The 20,090-nt window shown below is 50.3% G+C and overlaps 1 protein-coding gene across 6 annotated transcripts in view; it reads right to left on the minus strand.

Moving 5' to 3' along the window:
* Positions 1–20,090, minus strand: part of DNAH1 (dynein axonemal heavy chain 1) — an 88,281-nt gene that overhangs the window by 8,280 nt on the left and 59,911 nt on the right. For all 6 annotated transcript variants that reach the window (XM_032698800.1, XM_032698799.1, XM_032698803.1 and 3 more), the window contains 20 exons: positions 19,609–19,769; positions 18,758–18,915; positions 18,451–18,624; positions 18,042–18,080; positions 16,790–16,968; positions 15,766–15,996; positions 14,231–14,427; positions 13,717–13,852; positions 12,353–12,561; positions 11,438–11,609; positions 10,890–11,081; positions 10,269–10,379; positions 9,005–9,190; positions 3,996–4,187; positions 3,374–3,541; positions 2,578–2,769; positions 2,027–2,158; positions 1,680–1,805; positions 1,061–1,180; positions 143–292 (listed from right to left, as the gene is read on the minus strand). In XM_032698800.1, the coding sequence (XP_032554691.1) occupies positions 143–292; positions 1,061–1,180; positions 1,680–1,805; positions 2,027–2,158; positions 2,578–2,769; positions 3,374–3,541; positions 3,996–4,187; positions 9,005–9,190; positions 10,269–10,379; positions 10,890–11,081; positions 11,438–11,609; positions 12,353–12,561; positions 13,717–13,852; positions 14,231–14,427; positions 15,766–15,996; positions 16,790–16,968; positions 18,042–18,080; positions 18,451–18,624; positions 18,758–18,915; positions 19,609–19,769 (3,225 nt within the window). The remainder of the gene's footprint in view (positions 1–142; positions 293–1,060; positions 1,181–1,679; positions 1,806–2,026; positions 2,159–2,577; positions 2,770–3,373; positions 3,542–3,995; positions 4,188–9,004; positions 9,191–10,268; positions 10,380–10,889; positions 11,082–11,437; positions 11,610–12,352; positions 12,562–13,716; positions 13,853–14,230; positions 14,428–15,765; positions 15,997–16,789; positions 16,969–18,041; positions 18,081–18,450; positions 18,625–18,757; positions 18,916–19,608; positions 19,770–20,090) is intronic.

The following is a 20,090-nucleotide window of genomic DNA, read 5'->3' on the forward strand; positions in this document are numbered from 1 at the left end:
CAGGACGAGTTGCATCCATGTGAGTTCTGCCTGCCCAGGGAGACCTACAAACCCACCACATCCCACAGCACCCTGGCCAGATGTCCCCTTACAGCTCAGCCAGGCACCCACTGCCCCTTCTTGCCAAGGTGGGACACAGGACCTCTTTCAGCAGGACAGGCTCAAGGACTGGATCCAGCTCCTCGCCGACATTCTCCAGCAGGAAGGGCTTCCCAAAGGTAATGGCATTCTCCAGAGTTGTGAGGAAGTCCCGGTCGCTCAGCTTGGCCACCTCCAAGCTGTTTGCCTTCTCCTGAAAGGCAGCAGGGGAGGGCAGGGTCTGTGTGATGTCCCGCCCACCTTCACATCCTGCTCTGGTCATTGGTACAGCTCTCATTGGGCCGATTTAGCTCCCTAGAGCAGTGGAAATAATCTCTTTTCTTGCTTGGCTAGACTTTGGCTATTTTAGCAAGTTTAGCCCATGTCTGCAGGCACTAGAGACAGCTCAATGGGGCAGCAGAAAAGTTTGGGAACAGGGAGAACCTCCTTCAGAGAGCCATACCCCTCTGTAACCCCATGCTGATAACTCAGAGCTCATTTTCCTGCAAAGTGAGAGCAGCTGGGTGGTAAAAGTCCTCAGGGAGCAAAGCAGGAGCAGCTGCCTGAGCCTCCTGCCTGATCCTTCCAAAGGGCAGTGAGTGCCTCCCTAGAGAAGAGGTGGTGGTCAGTGTTCCCAGTACTTTGGCAGCAGGGAGTGTGTTCACTAGTCAGGTAACGTCTTGCTTCTGTTCTAGGGACCTGAAAGACCATTATGGGAGATGCTGGTGTTCTGAGATTCCCAGAGTGGGAATCTGATGCCTTGCTTGCTTACAGTAGGGCTCCTCCTGCCCCGTGTTGCTTTCCCCAAGAAGGGAAATCCATCTGGAATTAATGTGAATGTGGAACCTGTCTGGTGCGGGGGAGGCTGGGCTGGGACAGTGCAGGGTCTTGCAGCTCTAGAGCCCAAAGCCAGAGGTTGCTCCTGATGGAAAGCAGCTTCCCCTATCCTGGCAGACCTAGCTTTCCTCCCTGCAGCTCTTACCAGATTCTTGATCCACTTGTTTGCTTGTCCTTGGGGGTCTATGAAGTGAGTCCAGCGCAGGGAGAACCGGGTTATTACCCCATTCTCCACAGACAGGGCGTCATTGGGTAAACCAGCAATCTAATGGGTAGAAAAAGCTGTTGGACACCCGGCAGCACAACACAGGTGACCAGAGAGAAGCCCTTGTTGCCCTGGCCCAAGTGCTCCCAGGGTGTGTACAGAGGATGGTGGTGAGGGAACCTCTGCCAGCAGCTGGGCACAGAGCTGCAGCTCTGCTCACAGTGGCTGAGCCCTGGGATGGAGTTGTGCTGCAGGGTCAGGCTGGGGCAGGCTATGGCCAAGGCTTGGCTCTGGGCCTGTGGTTTGTAAAGGGCAAGCCTTACAGGTCAAGGCTGATGCCCTTGTTGCTGCTGTTTGCTGCTGCCCAGGTCCTGCTCTTTGTGCAAAAAGCCCAACAGCAACTCCAGATCTGCAGTGTGGAGGTGCTTGGTCATTATCCAGTGGTTTGATCTGAGGCCTGTCTTTTGGTACAGGTGATCCTACTGAGTGGTGAGCTGAGTGTTTTAGTCTCTGCTGGAGGTCCCTGCAGCCTCAATTGTTGGTTTTTTCTGGAACTTGCCTGCCAGGAGCGGATTTCCACAGGGTCTCCGAGGGTGCTGATGAGGCTGGCATCTATGCTGTGAGGGATGTTGTTTTCTGTCAGCTCCCTCATCCACTCCTCGGACAGTGCCATGCGGTAGTCTCCCTGCCATGAGAAACACCATCATAGCCTTTCTTTTAGCTGCAGCTAGTCTGCTGAAAACATCTTAACCCTCCTGTTCCCACTCAAATGAGGCCTTGTGCAGCCTCTGGCACAAATAGAAAGCCATTCAGGAGGAATCTTGCATCCTTGTGTCCTTGTTCCTTTCTCCCTGGCCAGGACAGCAGAGCTAACCGTGCCCCTTGCAAGGAGCACTGCACACTTACTGTGAATGGGCCCAGGTAGGCCACAAAGCCAGCTGCAACAAGCACGTCCCCACTGCTGTTGTTGATCTTGTCATCCAGGCTCTCCACAGTGTCCTGCCAGCGCACCTTCTCATCAGCCAGGCTGTTTATGAGCTGTGGGATAAGTTGCACACCTGAGAGCTGCTGTGTGGTCTAACCTTGTGTCCCAGACCTGCCACTCTCTGGGTAGTTTTGCAAGTGACTTCAGTGACCACAGGTTGGGGTGGCCCCTGATGTATTCTGAATTCTGTTCCCAGCTTTGAGCACTTAATCCTGGGATTACTAGGCTGATCTCAGCTGTCCTGGAGACCCATTGCTATCTGAACAAGCTGTGCACAGGAGGACAGCAGCTTTTCACATCAGTGAAAAAGCTTAGCTTCCCAGTCCTGTTGTGCTGCTGAGATCTGGCCAGGCACCTTCAACCTATGGTTGTCGTGAGCTGCAGCCACATGGATGTTTTCACCACTGCGCTGCCTGATCTGAAATCAGGTTGCCTCATGCAAGCAGGCAGAACCCAGCTCTCTCCCCCTTACCACATCGGCACGGGCCAGTCTCTGCTGACACTGCTCACACTTCATCTCCAGCTCCTCCTTGTTGGCTTTGCAGCTGTCGTACTTGGCCTGCAGCAGGGCAATGCCATCTTCAACCTCCTTCAGGCGTTTCTTGGCTTCGTCAAGGACCAGCTGAGTGGCACGCAGGTCCTCTTCTGCCTCCCGCAAGGCTTGCTGGGGACATGCACAAGGAAACAGTGAGGATGTTGGGCACGTGGTCAGGCTTTTCCCCCAAAAGGCAGAGACCTTGGAGCAAGAGTCGGTTTTCCATAAAAGTGCTTGCTGGTAAGCACTAGCTACTGGTATCTCAGTATCTCAGTCAATCCAATCCCTGGATGACATAGGTTGACCTGCCTAACTCCAGGACTAAAAGTAGGGGCAAAGAGGGCATTTCTGCATAGCTCCAAAAAGCCAAGAGCCTGTGTCAGCTTACACAAGCTCAGGATGTGGCCCACTGGTGAAGGGGAGGAAAGGTTCCTCTGCTTGTTCCAAACTTATAATAAAGAAATAGCTAGCCTTGGAGAGGCTGAAACACTAGTGAGGTGCGGGAAAGTTTCTGTAAGTACAGTTCATGCTGAGTTCCTGACCCAGTATATTCTAGGCTGATTTCTTCTACTTTATCCTGTTAATGGGTTTTGGGGCTTTGGCTCTGCTAAGGCTTGGTCTGAATGTTATGTCCTGACTTGCAGAACATGTTGATTCCCAGCATCTCCTGCAGAAGGGAGCTGTTAGTAGTGTTCCCAAACATCTAAAGCATCTGGGTCATGCTGTCTCTTACCCGCTTGGGCTCCACGACCTTGGCCACAAAGTGGTACTTGTGCATGGCACGCACCCACTGGCAGATGGAGGTACAGGCTTTGGAGACCTTGGCAATGGCAGCTGGCTGAAACTCTTCATTGTCAATGTAGGGCTGGATGGCCTTGATCACATTGTCTGAAATATTGTCCTGCAAGGAAGGGTGTGAGAGAAATCAGTGATGAGCATGCTAAAGGTCAGATTGAGGAAAGTTTCACAGAACTTTCCCCAGTGGCAGCAGCCTGCCCCAGGACCTGAAAATGCGGTTAATGCATCACACTGGAGCAAGAGGAATCAAATTGCTGCATGTTCAGGCCTGGGAGGCACAGCTGTGGGGTTGGGCAAACCCCTTCCCATACCACTTCCATCCAGCTCCTCCACATGAAAGAGCAGAGGGATAGAAGAAGATCTGTGTGTTTAGGTCCCATTGCCCAAGGCAATGAAGTGCAGCCAGCTGACATGAGCACTTCCAGGACAAATATGTCCCCCTCCTCAGTACTGCTGAAGGGTGTTGCCCACAAGGAGCTCTAAGCTTTACTGCATGAGAAGGATGTCTGTGAGGCAGTATCTGATCCCAGTAGCAGCTTCCTTCTGCCCCTGCTTACCTTATCATACTCAGTCAGGCTGTTCAGGAACTGCACTGGGTCCTGGAGAAGGGCCCTGCCTGGCTCCCAGTAATCATCCACCTTGGTGCCTATTTTTTCTCCTGCCACCTTTTTTGGCTTTTTTCCTTGCATTATGCAGACAGCTTCAATCACTATCTTCACACCGGGGGGAGGCCGCTGCAGTGCTCGTACCTTCAAAACCCAAATGGAAACAGTGGCTTGACCTGGTTCTCTGGGAGATGGGGTGCTCATCCCTCCCTCAGCTGGACCAGAGGACACTGGGACTAGAGGCAGGACATTTAGAGGATGCAATACAGAGGCAGGAAAGACAGAGATATTTGAAGGCAAAGCTGGTTATCAGAAAGAGCATGGAGCAAACTACAGGTAGGCTGAAAAAGCCTGCCCTGATACTCTGATGAGTGTATCTTACAGGCTGAAAATATCTTGGCAAAGGAGCTAGATCTGTGTGGCCCCAGGAGGAAGGCTGTATGGGAATGGGACACAGGCAGGCTTTCTTCTTTGCTCTATGGGCTCTCATTTGTCTTGTGCCCCACCACAGCAATGTTGCACCCCATGAGCTGGTCTTCAGCACTTGTGGAGGGACTGCTTGAGTCTCCCCTCAAGCAGGCATCTAGGAGTGCTGCTGCAGCACCCTTGAGATGGCTGTGAGTGTCAGGACACCTGAGACTGATTCCTGCTTTTTCCTTTCTAGTGCTGACCATTCTTGCCATGTCCAGCTGGAGATACTCCCAGGCCTTCCCACCGGACACTGTCAACAGAGCAGCAGACTTTATGGCAATGCTAAGGCTGATCTACCCCCATGCAGACACCCTCTGTGAGAAGGACTTCAAGTGGCTCTTTGACTGCCCTAAGACAAAGCAGTTCCTCGAGTGGTTCTGCAGCACAGTGGGTGAGGAGAACATGCTGAGCCCAGCTGAGGTGGAGGCCTATGATGCCCTGCTGGCTGCAGGAAAGCCCATCTTGGAGGGTGATGCCCTTGAGGAGGCATTGCAGATGTGCTGCCAGGTCCCACAGCTCCCGAGCATGATACCAGAGGACAAGGGTCCCTCTCCAGAGGCCCTGCAGCAGGAGCTTCAGGAGCTGAAGGATTATCATGACCTGCAGTTCTGGCGGTACAGCAAGCTGCTGGCTTGGACAGACAAGCTGCAGCAGGAGCAGAGGTACTTGGAGGACAAGGAAAAAGTGGTGAAGCAGGACTTGAGGATGGCTCAGAGGGACTTGGAAATGAAGGTCTTCCAAACCAGAGCTGTCTTGAGCCAGGTCAGCAAGGCTGAAAAGCAGTTGACAGAGTGTCATGGGAACATGGGGAAAGGCCAGCAGCTGTCACTGCTGTGCCAGATGGATCTTGGCCCTTACATGGAGCTAGAACAAAAGGCCACTGATGAGTTTGAAAACTTCGTTCAGCAGGTCCTACCAGGCAGTATCCAGGCTTCAGATGCTTGGGAAGCAAGGGCACAGGGAGAGAGCAGCCTGAAGGAAGGGCTGGAGGCTGGGACACAGATGGGCTCATACTGGGAAATATCAGAGCGAGGAAGAGGAGCTCCTTATCAAGAATGCGCAAAGACACCATGCAAGGTGGCACCAGCAAGTCAGGGAATACTGGTCCAAGAATCAAGGGCAGAGCTGCTAGTGGAGGGGAGCAATGAGAGGGAGGTGTTGAGTATGGAGGGTAAGGAGAAAAGAGATGACAGCCAGGAAGTCACAGATAAAATGAACACTAAGAAAGCATCGATGCCAGAAAGCCTTGGTAGTGATGACGATGAGCTACTGGAGGATCAAGATAGCTTCTGGAAGGAGCTGGGCCGAATAGAGACAGCACATATCTGTGCCCAGAGGGAGGTGACAGTCATGTCAGCAAAAGTGGAAGGCAACCATGCCACGCTGGAGTGGGCCCAGAGGACTCTGGAAGCTCTTGAGGATAACCAGGTAGGGCCAGTGCCCCCATTCCTCCACCATCCCCTGTGGCAGGGTCTGCCTGTGCTGCAGGAAGTCTCTCCTGCTGAATGCTGGAGCACAGCTGACATGTCAGGAGGGGATGGCAGGGCCAGGCAGCACATTGGTGCACCCTGACACCAGCCTGTCTTGCCTCCCCCCTGCACAGCACGCAGTCGAGGCGAAGCTCCAGGGCCAGGCTGAGGGGCTTCAGAACCAGATTCACATCCTGTGCTTGGACATCACACACACTCTGACCCACCAGCTACCGCCCCTGCTGAAGGCAGAGGCCCGCCGTGCTCACCTGCCCGCCCTGCACAGGCACCTCAGCCTGGAAGCTGCCTGGCTGCAGAACACTGCCAGGAGGCAGGAGGAGGCAGCTGCATGGGTGTTGGGCCAGCAGAACCGCATGGATCTGCTGGAGCTCCAGCTGGAACAGGAGAGGCAGGAGCTGGAACACAAGGCTGCTTGGCTGGGGAAGGTTGAAAACGCCATGAGGGAAGAAGCCCAGAGCAGGCTGCAGGAGCAGCAGAACTACTTCAAAGATGCCAGCTCCTCCCAGAAGCATCGTCCACGCAAATGGATAGACCCCAAAGACGTCACTGCTGCACGGTGAGGGCCTGGGGGGGCTGTGTGCAGGAGGAACAAACTATATGTGGAGGAAGTGGCATGGGAATGGCAGAGGCAGGCAGCAGACCCAAGCTACCAGGCAGTCTAGCAGTGCTCTTCTGCAGAGCCACCCTGACTCCACGGTGGTGTGAAATTCCCCAGAAGATGCCATCTGCTTCTTTCGGGCTGGCTAGGGCCGATGCACCAAAGTATGGGCTTGGAGAAGGGAATGAGTTAGGGAGAACAGTTTTTCTAGCATGTTAAAGTAGAGAGTCTAGAGGCAAGTCGTCATCCATGGAGAAAGAGAGCTGGTCCCCAAGGAAGCACAAGTTGCTTGGAGCAAGGCCTTTCTCTGGCTACATTGGTTGGGTCTTCTCAGTCTTCCCCACACAGTTCTGTAGCAGCTGGTGCTGGTGTCTGCCAGAAAGGAGTCACAGACTGGCTCTTGAGTTAGCCTGGTCCTTTATGGTGCTCTTCCTAGATCTCCATGATATGGGCTGCTCACTGGGAGTGGCTATCCTCTCACTGTTGACCCACATCTGCTTGCATCCCACTCTCAGAGTGCACAATGACCTCTGAGCCCTGTTCTTCCTCAGTGCTGGCACTGCCCTCACACCTGTGGCTGGCTGTTCCACCCTGCAGGCTCTGGGACATGCTGATGCATGAAGATCACGAGAAGCAGCCTTTCCGCAGCTATGAGGCCATAGCAGCCAAGTGTTCCCAGTTGGTTGAGAAGAAGAGGGCACTGGAAGCCCAGCTGGTAGCTCCTATGCCTCAGATACCTGCCCTGGAGGCCTCCATAGAGGTGCTCTACCGGCGGCTGTACAACAGCCACAACCAGCTGCAGCTCTCCTCACCGGTAAGGAAGCACTCCTGCTCTCTGGGCCTTGCTGGGTGGAAGAGGGCTGGGTGTAAGAGCCCTCTGCCAATCCTCCCTGGGTGCAGGAAGGAGAGCTCACTGCCCCTCAGCCCACAGAGGGAAAGGAGGTTGAGCTGATCCTTGCCTTATCCCAAAAACTATGCAGTGAGGTAGTGCGTGGCCGAGGCACAAAGGTGATTCTCACTGGGTCTCACATGTACTGTAAAGTGCCAAGATCAGGGTGCCTTAGCCAAGGTGTTCCAGTAAGCTACTGCTATTCCTTGGACTAGGAGGGTTTGGAGACCACAGCTCGGTGGGTAGTTTGTTTTTGGTGGGCTGAGATGTTCTAGAGGTGCGATGAAATCCCTCTCTTTCTGCATGTTCACATAACTTTGGGCTCTGCCCCTCAGGAGATCACCCAGCTGATGCAGCAACTGAAGATCATGCAGGACAAACTCTACAAAATGCTGGTACACCTCCGGAGTGACTTGCAGGTCAAGCGCAGGTCTCTGCAGGAGAACCCCACCCTGCAGACAGAGCACAACCTTTACGTGTATTTTTACTGCAATGAGGATCGGCTGAGAGAAGAGGTGGAGGAGCTCGAGAAGCAGGCAACAGCTTCCTCCAAGGGACGCCTGATGGAGCTGCCCTGTGCAAAGGAGTAGGTCAAAGGGATGTTTGCACCCTGCCAAAGTAGTGGTGTCTTCTTTTGGTTGGGCTGGGTCCTTAATCCTGGACTAGGAGAGAATTCTGGCAGTCTCTGCTCCATTGACAGGTTACTTGGGACATAGCCCAGCAGGGTTTAAAAGAAGCAGGGAGCTTATTCCTTAAATACAGAGTTTCCCAAAACTGGGTTACATGATGTGTAAGAAATTGATGCATCTTGTGGCATTGGAAGCCTTGGGTAGACAAGACACTTCTCATGCCAACTCTACAAGAGGATGGGTGCTGCAGGCAAGTGGACTGACACTGTCTGTGTCCCACTTCCTGGGGAAAGGACTTTTGTGGGGAATAAAAATGTGTGTTATTCATAACTGCAGAGCAATAAGCTGTCCCAGTGTGGTGAAATCTTGTACTTACTGAGTGTACTGTGCTCTTGTACAATGGGCTATGGGCTGTGATGCTTGCCAGGCTCAGAATCACCCTTCTTTCTCTTGCTATCCTATTTCCTTGAATTCAGCCCACTGCCTCTTCTCTGCCTGTGTTTGATCCCCTTTCAAAGAACCTGTGGACTCAGCGTCCTGCTAGCTCTGTCCCTGTGCTGTGCAATCAGTACTCGGGGTTGCATGGTGGTACCTGCTGCCTACCCCCATGGAGAGGCACCATGGGGTAAGCCCTCCTCCACGCCCTCTCCAGGATAAATTGGAAACACCCAGGAGCCACTTACTGCCTCTGCCCTTTAACTTTCACTGAAGGAGTGAAGGTGAAAAGCTGCATGGGCAGCTGCCAGGATTGAGCCCAGGGGGATGGATGGAGGTGCTGGAAAAGGCTGGGGATGTTGCAAACCTATAGAAGGGGAATTGCTGCAAAGTGAGAGGCTGTCCTTGACCAAACCCTGCTCTATCACCCTCTCCCTTGATACAGTTACCTCTGTAACATCGTTTCTGTTGAGGTTCTTCAGGCTGGCAAGAGCAGCATCCAGGGCTGGGAGGGCTTCAGCCAAGTCCTTCTGAGCATCATCTGCAATGGCTTGGGCTGTCTGAGCTTTCTCATTAGCCTTTGCCTCCTCAGCCTGCACAGCACTTCTTGTCTCTTCAGCCACAGCTGTGTCCACCTGCAACACCAGAGACAGCCTCAGAAGCACGCTGGAGGCACAGCACCCCTTGGCTAGGTAAGGATTATAGCTGTCCTGGCAGCCTGTGTGTCTTCTTCCAGCAGAGACTGCAGGGACTTAATTGCTGGAGGGGATCCCCTTCCTGTATCATACCAGGAGAAGGTTTTTGTCAGCCTGTATAAGCCACCCACAAGCTCCAGCTCTGTCTGTGCCTGGAATGGTGTTAGTTTTCCAGGAATTAGCTATTCTACCCATTGGCACAAGGTGAGGATGCATAGGGGTGTAGATTTGTAGGGAGATGGAGGAATAAGAAGATATGCTTAGGTGTTTGTTTCTCAAACTGTCACTTCTGCCTACCCCCAGTGCTAAAACACTACCAGGAGGGGTAAAGTAAATAGGGAATATAGCTAAATCCTTATCTGCTATGTGGGAATTTGGGAAATTGCAGACTCTTTCCCCTCTGCATGCACATGATATTAGTGTCTCTGTTCACTCTGTCCCAGTGTGGTCATTCGACAGTAGGAGATGGGCTGGGAGGAACACAAGGAGAGAAGGCAGTGACAGTCAACACAGGACAGTTCCCTCTTCTGCAGTGGCATGAATGCCTGTGTGATGATCTCAGAGGTTTGGGCTAGCAGGGGCAGGCTGCAGCTGGATCAGCTCCCTGGAGATGGGATGTGGGGCAGTGATCCTATTCAGCAACACCAGTCTGGGCTTTGAGCTGCTCAAGCCACCTGAGGATTGTGTTAGGAGTGTTGCTAGTCTGTGCTTGCAAGAACCAGTGAGGAAAGGGAGCTGGTAGCTTGGCTGGCTGACCCCTGGGTGGTGGTTTCAGACAGGGGCACGTGAGCCACCACTTCTGCCAGCAACTGGCCCCACCAGCAGCAGAGCAGGACCCCAAATAGAAGGCAGTTCTTGCTGGTAATGCTGCTCTGCACAAATACCTGCTGTGCCAACTTGAGGCATTTTTACAATAGATCAAGCAGGACCACACTGCCTGCCAGGCCCCCCAAGCCTTGTGTCCAGCCCAGTCTGAGCAGCCAGAGCTGGAAAGTGCAGGGCTGCCCAGCAGCGGTACCTTCAGCTGCTCAATGGTTGCCTCTGTGTCCTTGGCTGCCTGTGCCAGGAGAGGGCGGGCGGACTCCAGCTCCTCCTGCATCTTTGCTACATCCTCTGCTGTTCGCAGGAGCTGTGGAAGCAAAGCAGAGCGAGAGCTGGGCAGCAGCCACGGAAAACCCCAGGAAAAAGCTGTCCTCCCTGCCCAGTGTCAGGCTGTACAAAGCAGGTCTTGCCCTGATCCCTGCTTAAACAACACTGACACTGTGGTGTGCCTATCAACAGTAGTGCCTAATGGTGCCTGCATGTATTGGGCATTACTTCATAAGCTCACGGCAATCAGGCAGCAGAACAATGTTTCTGTTATAGGGCTTCCAATTAGAAGGTTAATAAGGAACATCCTGAGAGATGAGCTACACAGAGGTCTGTGGTCCCCAAAGGCTGAGGACCATTATTCTTTTAGAGCTGTTACAGACTCAGACCTTCAGAAAGACTGGCCCTGGCAGAAGGCATAGTTCTCACTTGCTTTAGTTTTTACACAGGAGATGTCTAGAGCATCTCATTGCATCTCTGCAGCTATAAATACAATGCTCAGAGTGGTTAAGGGGTGACCCCACAGCTCTCCTGGGTGTGAGGAACAAACCTTGTCCAGGCCACCTTTCATCCTGTTTTTGGCTGTCTTCAGTTCCTGTTGCTTCCTTCCAATGAGGGAACTGAAGATGCTGAGGAACTCGAGGTAGCTCTTGGGAGTGATATAATTGTGTCTGCCCAGCTCTGCTAGGAACAACTGACACTTCTTTGCCACACTCTGATGGATTGCTACACATACTTGAATCTACAAGGAGAAAGGAAAAAAATAATCTTATTCAATACTGAACACGGGGTAGGCAAGTCTGTGTGATGCTCAGCGAGAGCACAAAGGGCTGCCAAAGAGCCAAAGTATACAGTCACAGCAGAGCTTATGTATGTGTGTGGGCTTCAGTGCCACAGAGGGGTGACAAATGGCCATGCCTGTTTCAAGGCATACAAAAGCTATCCAGTTCTGCATTTGAATGACCTTGCCCTGAAACATTTCTGCTGCAGGGTAGGACCTTTCTGCAGTTGTGCCCTGCATCCATTGCCTTGGTGTATCTAGAGACATGGCACTCTGAACATACAGGAACAGTGTATTCTGTTGAGTGTGGCACCTACCATCCCACTGATATCTTCGTTACCAGTACCAAGAAGTGGGACTTCATTCAAGAAGGAGGAGGCAACGCTCTGCAGGGCTTCAGCAGGCCACTGATTGAACCAGTCAATGGTACAGCAGTTCACAAGAGAGGGGAACTGCCTCAAGCGTGCGCGGAAGACTTCTCCAAGAGGGCTGAGGGTAAGGCATGCAGAAAATATGTGTTACAACCAGCTCAAAATACAAGGACAAACCAGCTTTCCTTCTTCCACAGAACCACCCTGAAGTGGGAAGGGAATTGCAGGTAAGAGGGCCAGGAATATACCCAAGGAAGGAGGGAAATGGGGAATGAAAGTTCAGGCAGTGAGCTGCTGGTCTCAGCTCACTCCTTGGAAGTCCTTGGTATATTCTGGGAGTATTAAGATGGTAGTAGGCTGATATTTTATGGGTCTCTCCTCAGGAAGAAAGACTCAGAGATCACATCACCAGACTAAAATTATGGCCCTGATTCTTCTATTTGTACTTGCACTGAGAGTGCCCTGTACGTTCTGGTATCCCTCCCACAAGCAAGCAAGCTGCTTATGGACTATGGACTAGATTCACGAGTAAACATGATGCAACTGAGCCCCAAATTCAAGAAAGATGTTTTTGTAACAAATGGCTCAATGGTGCGTGAAGGAGCAGGAAGCTTGTATTTAATCTGGATCACATATAATCATATTCTCGAAATTTTCAAACCTCATCTTGAAACCAGCAACGTGTAAAAAAAAAAAAGAAATTATCCAGTCCTATGGGAAGGTAAACTATACCTGTATTTCTCCTCCTCCTTCAAAGTCTGGGGCTTGGAAATAAAAATCCCATTACAAAATGATACAAGGCAAAGGAGGAGGAAGGAATAATTAACATGAAAAGCACAGAGTCCCAGGCCTGAACCGTACCTCATGCACAGGACCAGGTGGATGTTGCTGCGGACCCGTCCTGTGTATGCAGCCATCAAATTGGCCTTGGTGGGCTGCTGCCCGAGATCTCGAACAACAGGCTTCATAGCTGTCATGATCTGTTCTTGGTCATCAGGGTTGTAAATGTTGGGAACGTCACCGGAGTTGAGCAAGTTGTTGATATCTTCAAGGAAGGATTCATTTTTAATCTAAGTAGATGACAGGTAAAAAAAAAAGGCACTTTCCTAAGTCAGAAGGCAGTCGTGTCTCACATGCCATGGAGATCATTTCTGCATAAATATAGCCCTCAGCCTCTGCTATAAGAAACCATTTATGTGATCGCTTGGCTCCAGTAAAGCACACTGACTCTTGCCCAGCAGTTCCAATTGAACAACCATGTTCATCCATTTCAGGGATGGAGGTATTTGTCTGAGAACAAACCTCTTCATGCCCCTTCACTGCCTCCTTACAGACAAATTGAGCTCAGGCCCTCACTCCCTGCATCACAGTTGACTCTGGAGTCAGACCCCAGATATCTGGTTGCTCCGGGTCTTCGTTCTTCCAGCACAGAACACTTCATTATTAAAATAAAGCTTATCAATGTGGGAGACAAAGTAATTGTAGGGATGTGTCACAGTCTGTGGGACGATCTCCCTCCAGTGCTACACTCACCTCTCCACCTTTGCTAAATCAGAAATACACAGAATCCATCTCCTTGACTAAATGATCCCTCCCGTGCCCCTCTGCTCCCACATATGCTTCTCACTGCAGGGAAAAGGCTGCAAGAACAAGCAGCATTTGACTGATGCTCATCTCACTGCTTAGGGCTGTGCCACATGGGAATGGTTCCTATGATAATGAAGGCAGTAAAAAAGCCTATGGGGAACATAACTGTGAATTGCAGAAGTTGGCCTAGTCATTAGCAAGTTACAGTTTACAGTTACAAGCCAACATAACCCTGAGGAACCAGCAGGTCCTAAATCTACTGGTATCTTTGGAAAGAAGAATAATCCTGTTACTTAGGACTTCTAATATCAGTGGCCAACATAGTGCTTAGCTTCAGGCAGCTGGGTCTAAAATCTCTGAACCCACCAAACCCTTGTATGGAGTTGAAAGAAGCTTCCTTGAGCAAGAGAACAATCAGCCCACTCACACACCTCTCTACAGTCCCTCTAGCATAAATGTACCACCTCCAGTTTCCCTGGGGTTTTTTCATAAGATGATGAATGTAGGCTACTGAAGAAATACAAGTTGTGTGTGGTTTGTATCAAACTCCTCAATCCCCTTTAGGGGGATTTACTGAGCTTAGAGATGTGTTTCTGACTCCTTTTGAGATGGAATCCACCATGCAAATACTCCTGTACCTGTGTGTCTACAAACAGGAACGTCTTGGGTAGACTTTGAAGGCCTGCCTTCATCATGATCTTCCTCACGTCATCTCGCCATTCGGTCATGCCATAATTTTTGGACAGTTCGATCTGGAAACACTCATACTCTGACCTAAAGGAAAGAGAAGCCTGTGGAGTTACATCCAATTAAAATATCCTCTTCTGTCAATCCTGAGCATGTGTTGTGGACTCAGGGGGAAAGGACTCAGGCAAGTTGTTTTCCTACAATGAGTCCTGAGCACGTTTGTCCTTGTGCATGTTCAGCCACCAACCCAGGAGCATGTTTTATGCAAAGCAGAGATACCCAAGCTAGCTACAAACCCAGTGTAGAGGTGCATGTTACTGAGCACTAGCTCTTGAGTCATTTGAAGAGTCAGCTGCCAGAAAAACGTGCAACTGGTAGTGGGAAGGGCAGAAAAAGAGATTCTCTGAATACAGCCCCAATGGAGCTGCTCCATGATACATGCATAGGTGGGAGTGCATTACTTACATGTGAGATGCCAGTCTGGTGAGGGACTGTCTACCACTTCCTCCAACACCCAGGAGAAGAGCATTCCCTGGAGCCTGCCGCAGAATCCGGCTGATTCGGCAGATGTGCTGGATTGCATCCATGAAAAGCACAAGCTTCAGCTCTGGGGTGTTGTTTTGATTGTACTCTTCCAGGTAATCCTCAATCACAACCTTCAGCTGTGGGCAGAAACCCTCAATTGTGGCTACCAGATAAAAGCAATAGTGTGTGCGTGGGGAGCTGATTGCAGGCCAAGCCTGGATCATGAGAGGGTAGAGTCTGGTGCTCAGCAGGGTCTGGGAGCAACTCTCCTCCATGCTTTTATAGGAAGTGCCATTGGACAGGGCTGAATTTAGACAGTGGTGGTGGCGGCAGCTGCTGAACAGTGACCTTAAACTAACTCAGGCAAGTGACTGAGGTCTGCTGTTCCCAACAGAGCTGTTTGCCTGGAGAAACAGCAGGGTGTAGTTCAAAATAAAATAGCTTATGGCTGCCTGATCCATACTGCTCCAGGGCCTCCCTCTGGGACAGTTTCCTCGCTCTATAGCTGCCCATTGCCTGCTGCTGCACCCTGTGGTTAGGATCCTGGCTGGAAAGGGCAGGTGCTGGAAGAAAACAACACCGGCTGTAGATGGGTAGAGGAGCACGCTCCTCTCCCAGTCCAGTCATCACATGGAACAGTTGCAGGAGCAGTTTCTCCTGCCCTTTCCAGGGCTCTTTTCAACAGCACCCTCAGGCCAGAGAAGGAGATGAAGCATGAAGATATCTGGGATTTGATCCTATCCCCTCAGCAATCTCACTGTGAACTTGGGCAAGCAACACCAGCTGGAATTCATACAGTGCTGGAAGCCCTGCCTAGATGCCAAAGTCCTGTGTGCATCAGTGGACTGTGTGGCAGCCTGTAAGCCTGGCTGTCTCAGCTGTGCTCACCTCAGTGGGGGACAGGCCTACATACTTTGCAAAAGGGATTGGAAAGCTCAGTTAATTACCAGTCCTTGTCACACAGCTATCACAAGAGGAGAGACGACAGGATAATCATCTGTTTCTGATAATGAGTGCAAAACGCGCTGCTCATTGCCTTTCCTTAATTACCACTACTGAAGTACTCGCAGTATCTTCTCCAACAGGGAATCTGGCAGTAACATTAATTACTTGTAAAGGTCAATTGTGAAGTCTTTAATGGCAAAAGTAGTATTGTTTGGGGGTAATGTGCCATTTCTTTCCACCAAATTTCACTTTGCAGTCCCAAGTGCAGCTCATTTCAGAGATTTGGCATAGCAGGCTGCCTCCAGGATTGAAAAGTAGAGACAGCTTGTTCCACCTCAATTTCCCATTGTGTCAAATACAGCTACTATCCATATATGGGGTAGGAGTTCACAGGAGACCCCTTGGAGGGTTTGTGGTTCCAGACACCTTCAATTACAGCAGCTCACCATCACTATTAACTGTTTTCCTTTGTTTACAAAAGCCTTGGAAGATATGAACACAGTTCACATTGTGATTCCCAGGGTCCTTACCTTTTCCTGGCTGTCGATTGCTTTGTATAGTTTGACATTGGCACCTGGCTCCATGAAGTCCCCAAACAGAACCGGCTGGGAGGGGATGACCTCCTCAAAAGTGGTGCCAAACTCCTCCATCTTCTTCATCATTAGGTTGTCAAACCAGGTCCGGTCCTCCTCATTGACCAAGCGATCACAGAAGACCCGGCAGCTCTCATGGTACCACAGTCTCAGCAGGTCCAATTTGTCCTGGCAGGAAATCCCAGCAAAACAGCCCCCGTGAGAGAAGCAGAGAAGTGTTATGAGCATCACTGTCAGGAAAGCTGGTTCCTGCCCAGCATGTGGCCAGCTCCACTCCTGCTAGAAGGCAGCTGGAGCGGAGAATGAACTGGGCGGAGGAAGCTGCTTTCCCTTCTCCTCTCAAAATCAACTCTTGTCAAAACAGCTGCTTTGCAGAGAGCTCATTACAGCTTCAGCTAATTCCCTCCTCTATTTGTCCATATGCCGGGCTTTCTTTGAGAGATTTAAATTTTATGTTCCCCGTTCTTATCTTTCCTGAGTTTGATTTAATTTTTACAGTTTTCTTGTGTTTTTTGGGAAGATCCCTTTATTTGGCTGGTAGCACAGAACTAGGATCCTAAGCACTTCCTGTGATAAGTCAATCTCTAGTAGCCAGGCTGGAGCCAGAGCAAGGTCCCCAGGAGAGTTGAAGGGGCAGAAGCCTCCACTGACACAAGCAGGCAGGACAGCACCTCTGCCCCTGTCTGGCCCCCTGTGGCTCCATCCAGCCCTGAATGGATGGGCTGTGTTGTACTGACTCACCTGCTTCCACGCCAAGGAAGGGCTGAGGTGAAAGGGGGGGTTTGTTTCCTACTGGTACCAGACAATAGCCAAAGTGGGGCCCATCACATTCATTGAGCTATTCCAAAATGCAGCTTCAACGGGAAATTCAAGCCTGCTTGCAGGCCTGTTGACGAGGCCTCAGCTGGAACATTTCTGGTCTTCCCCTGGGTGGCACAGCTATGCTGATGGGAGGACTCACCTCGACCTTGCTGGGCTCAGCCATGAGCATGCCCTGGAACACCTTGGAGAGGTCTCTCAGGTTGAAGGTGTAATGAGACTTTGCTGGTGTGGGCAGCAGCTGGGATGTGATGGTCATATACACATGGATAGTGGCATCCACCAAGGGCTCATTCAAGTCTTTGACTGCAACTGCTCCAGCTGCAGAGACAGAGGAAGTTGGAGAGGATGCCAGTGAGGTGACTCTGGGCTGAGAAGGTCCCAACAGGGCAGGAAGGTGGCACTGAGAGGCAGAGGTGCTTGGGCAGGAACACAGTTTTGTCTGCTTTCTTCTGCAGAGACTGTGAGGCACCTGACCAAGCACCTGCTCACTGCAGTGGACAGTTTCCAATGAGTTTCTCAACTAATGTGAACCAGATTTGGGGATAGAAGAACACATCACAATGATTCTGTGATGCAAAAACTTTATACCCCACAGAGACAGAGGAGACACTGCCAGAAAGGCAATTGATGCCCACCTGAAATACTCCAGACAGGTTTTCCTTCTCCTTCCTTATACTCCCACAGTGGAGTCTCAGCTACTTTTAAGCTAGAAGGTGTGAGTGCCCTCTTAGCTAAACCCCCTGCAAATCATTATGCTCAGCAAATGCAAAGCCACTGAGGAATAATTTCTTATGCAATAGTCTGGCAAGATTTAAACACAGCTGCCAGTTTCAGAGCATATTTTTTTTTTCTCTCAATGAAGTTTGTTACAAACATTCCTTAAGAAGTAGAGCCCTGTGACACCTCAGCATTTTGAACTTTTTTGCATGATTTCCAAAGTTCTTTAATTTCTCTTTAAATCACAGCTAGATGTTTCAGTGTGCCCCTGAACTCACAACCAGGTACTGGCACTTGTGAATATTGCAAGCACCCAGAAAGCTCTGCTTTACTTCTCTCATAGCTGACTATTCTCAATCCTTTCTACTGGCAGATTTGCAGATGAGGGCACATTTACAAAGATGATCCTAAATTCCCACCCTGTCAAATACAAGAGGACTCATTTCACTCCAAATGAACCCTTTTTTCTGGGTGGCTGTAGCACCATGCTCAGATCCACCCTGCTCAGCTGTCCACAGGCTGCAGCAGATGGAGAGTAACAGAAGGCTCTGCTTGCACTGAGGGCTGTTGTCTGGGCAAGTGTCTGTCTGCTGAAAGCACAGGTAAGCTATGCCATGCTGTGCCCATCAGCTTGTTCTGTGCACTGTCTCTCTCATCTTTCTGCTCTTACTTACGCACTGGAGTTCTGTAACTTCTTTCTCCTAGGAGTCCATCTAGAAAAAGACAAAAAAACTGAGTTCCAGCTTTACCTGCTAAGGTGAAGGATATCTGCATCATCCATCACAAATGAAATCCTCTTTGAAAGGCCCAGGCTATATTATATCTTGTGGAACAGTGAAAGCTAAAGCTGAAGTTTGCTGATTTGCACGAGCAGTGTTTGGCCCTGAGATTAAACAGTGTATGAGCTCTCTGTTTGCTAAGATTCATACAACACTTTCCCAAAAGCATCTTCAAGTGACTGCAAGTTTCAGCTTCCAATATTTTGATTGGATCATCAGTATTAATCCCTCCCCTTCCAACCTCCATTATCAGCAGGGTGACTTCCAATATGAGGAGAAGGTGGCAGTTGTCTGCAGGACTTACCCATCCAGCTGCCAAGGATGTTGGAGAAGATAGTCTTCTTGCTGCTGTCATCCATCTCGGTGAAGGAGAGGTAGTTGAAATGGCGAGTGAAGCGTGGAGTGACAGGATTCCTTCCCCCTCCAGGAGGTCCCATGGCACAGACAAAATTAATATCTACCAGATTCTTAAAAGTACCTTGAAGAGTGCAAAATCAGGAATGAATGCTAAGTCATAGCTGAAAACCCTGGCCACAAATTCCCACAGCAGGTACACGTATCTAACAGGCCAACTTTCGCCAAGAGCTCTGGGCTCAGGATCTGGGTCGTACCGATCTGTTTCCGGTCGTACCAGCCCTGGTGGTCCATATACTGCCGCAGCAGCTCGATGGGTGGCTGAGCACCATATTGCTCCAGCATGGGCATGTTCAAATCATCAATAAAAAATATGAAGTACCGACCAACCGGAGGCCCGAACACACCTTTCCGCCTGTAAGGAGAGAACCCATGAAAGGACACAGGACAACTATTGCAAAGGTACTCCTATCTTGATCCAAAAGCACTTTTTTTAATCTCCAGGTGTTTCCTGAATCAACAGTTTCAGCTATTCTTATACTTAATAAACTCCATTATAAGGGCCTTCATATGGAAAAAATCTGGAGCAATGTTTGAGGCGCTGGCTTCTTTCCAAACACAAGTGAAATTTTGTCTACTTATGCACAATGTCAGTGAATAAATGGGTGCAAATAAAAGCAAAATTTGAGCCCATGAATCTGTTGGAAACTTCAAAGCAGTGGCTGACCAGGGAGGCAAAATGGAAGCTGTTAGCTGTGGGGAGTGGGACTGCGGGTGGGCAGCCACATTTTTTCCCTTCATCACTTTCTGTAAAGATCCCACACCAGGGTTTGCAAGCACCTGTGCTGTGAAATGTAGTATTTCTGGAAAAACTAGAATTGGAACAACTCTTACAGACCCTCACTAATCCTTCTCACTTTCTTGCCATTATATTAAGCTTTTACTGGCTCTCACAATCCCAGCTCAGATGTGCTGTGTGTTCTATTTGTTATCCACAGCTGTTCGTGCTTGCGGCCCCTTCAGGTCTTGGGATGAAATTAAATGGCCAAGTTGACAGAAACACTGAGCTCAGGGACGCTGCTTTTGCACACACAGAAAGGAATCTTGCCTCTTATCCAGTTTGCTGTCAATGAGATCCTGGGTTTGGTTAGCAGAGGTGCGTGCTGAAAACATCAGGAAGTGGGTGATGTATTTGTTAGGCAAGTTCTTCAAAAGCTTGTCTGCAATTGTGAGAGTCTTCCCTGTGCCAGTGGGACCAATGCAGAGAACCTGGAAGCACAATCAGCAATGCAGCATAACACCAGGCAAGCAGTCTGTGTTTCCCAGCACTCTCACATTTGCTGGAGGAAATGCAGGTTACTGCTCACTTAGGAATCAAAAGGTTAGGCTTGTTTCTTCAGTAAGGTCAGCTGCCTAACAGATCTCCTGGTGTGGATGGAATCCAACCAGAGAAGCATGAAATCAAACTGTAGGAAACAGGTAAAGAGGGATGGTGATGGGCTATCTAGCAATTGCTGCATTTTGATTAAACAAATGAGTCTTGACACACCTTTGGGGCACTGGCATGGTGCCTGGGGACTGAATGGAGAA

This window comes from Chiroxiphia lanceolata, chromosome 11 (assembly GCF_009829145.1).
Source record: "Chiroxiphia lanceolata isolate bChiLan1 chromosome 11, bChiLan1.pri, whole genome shotgun sequence".
NCBI lineage: Eukaryota > Metazoa > Chordata > Aves > Passeriformes > Pipridae > Chiroxiphia > Chiroxiphia lanceolata.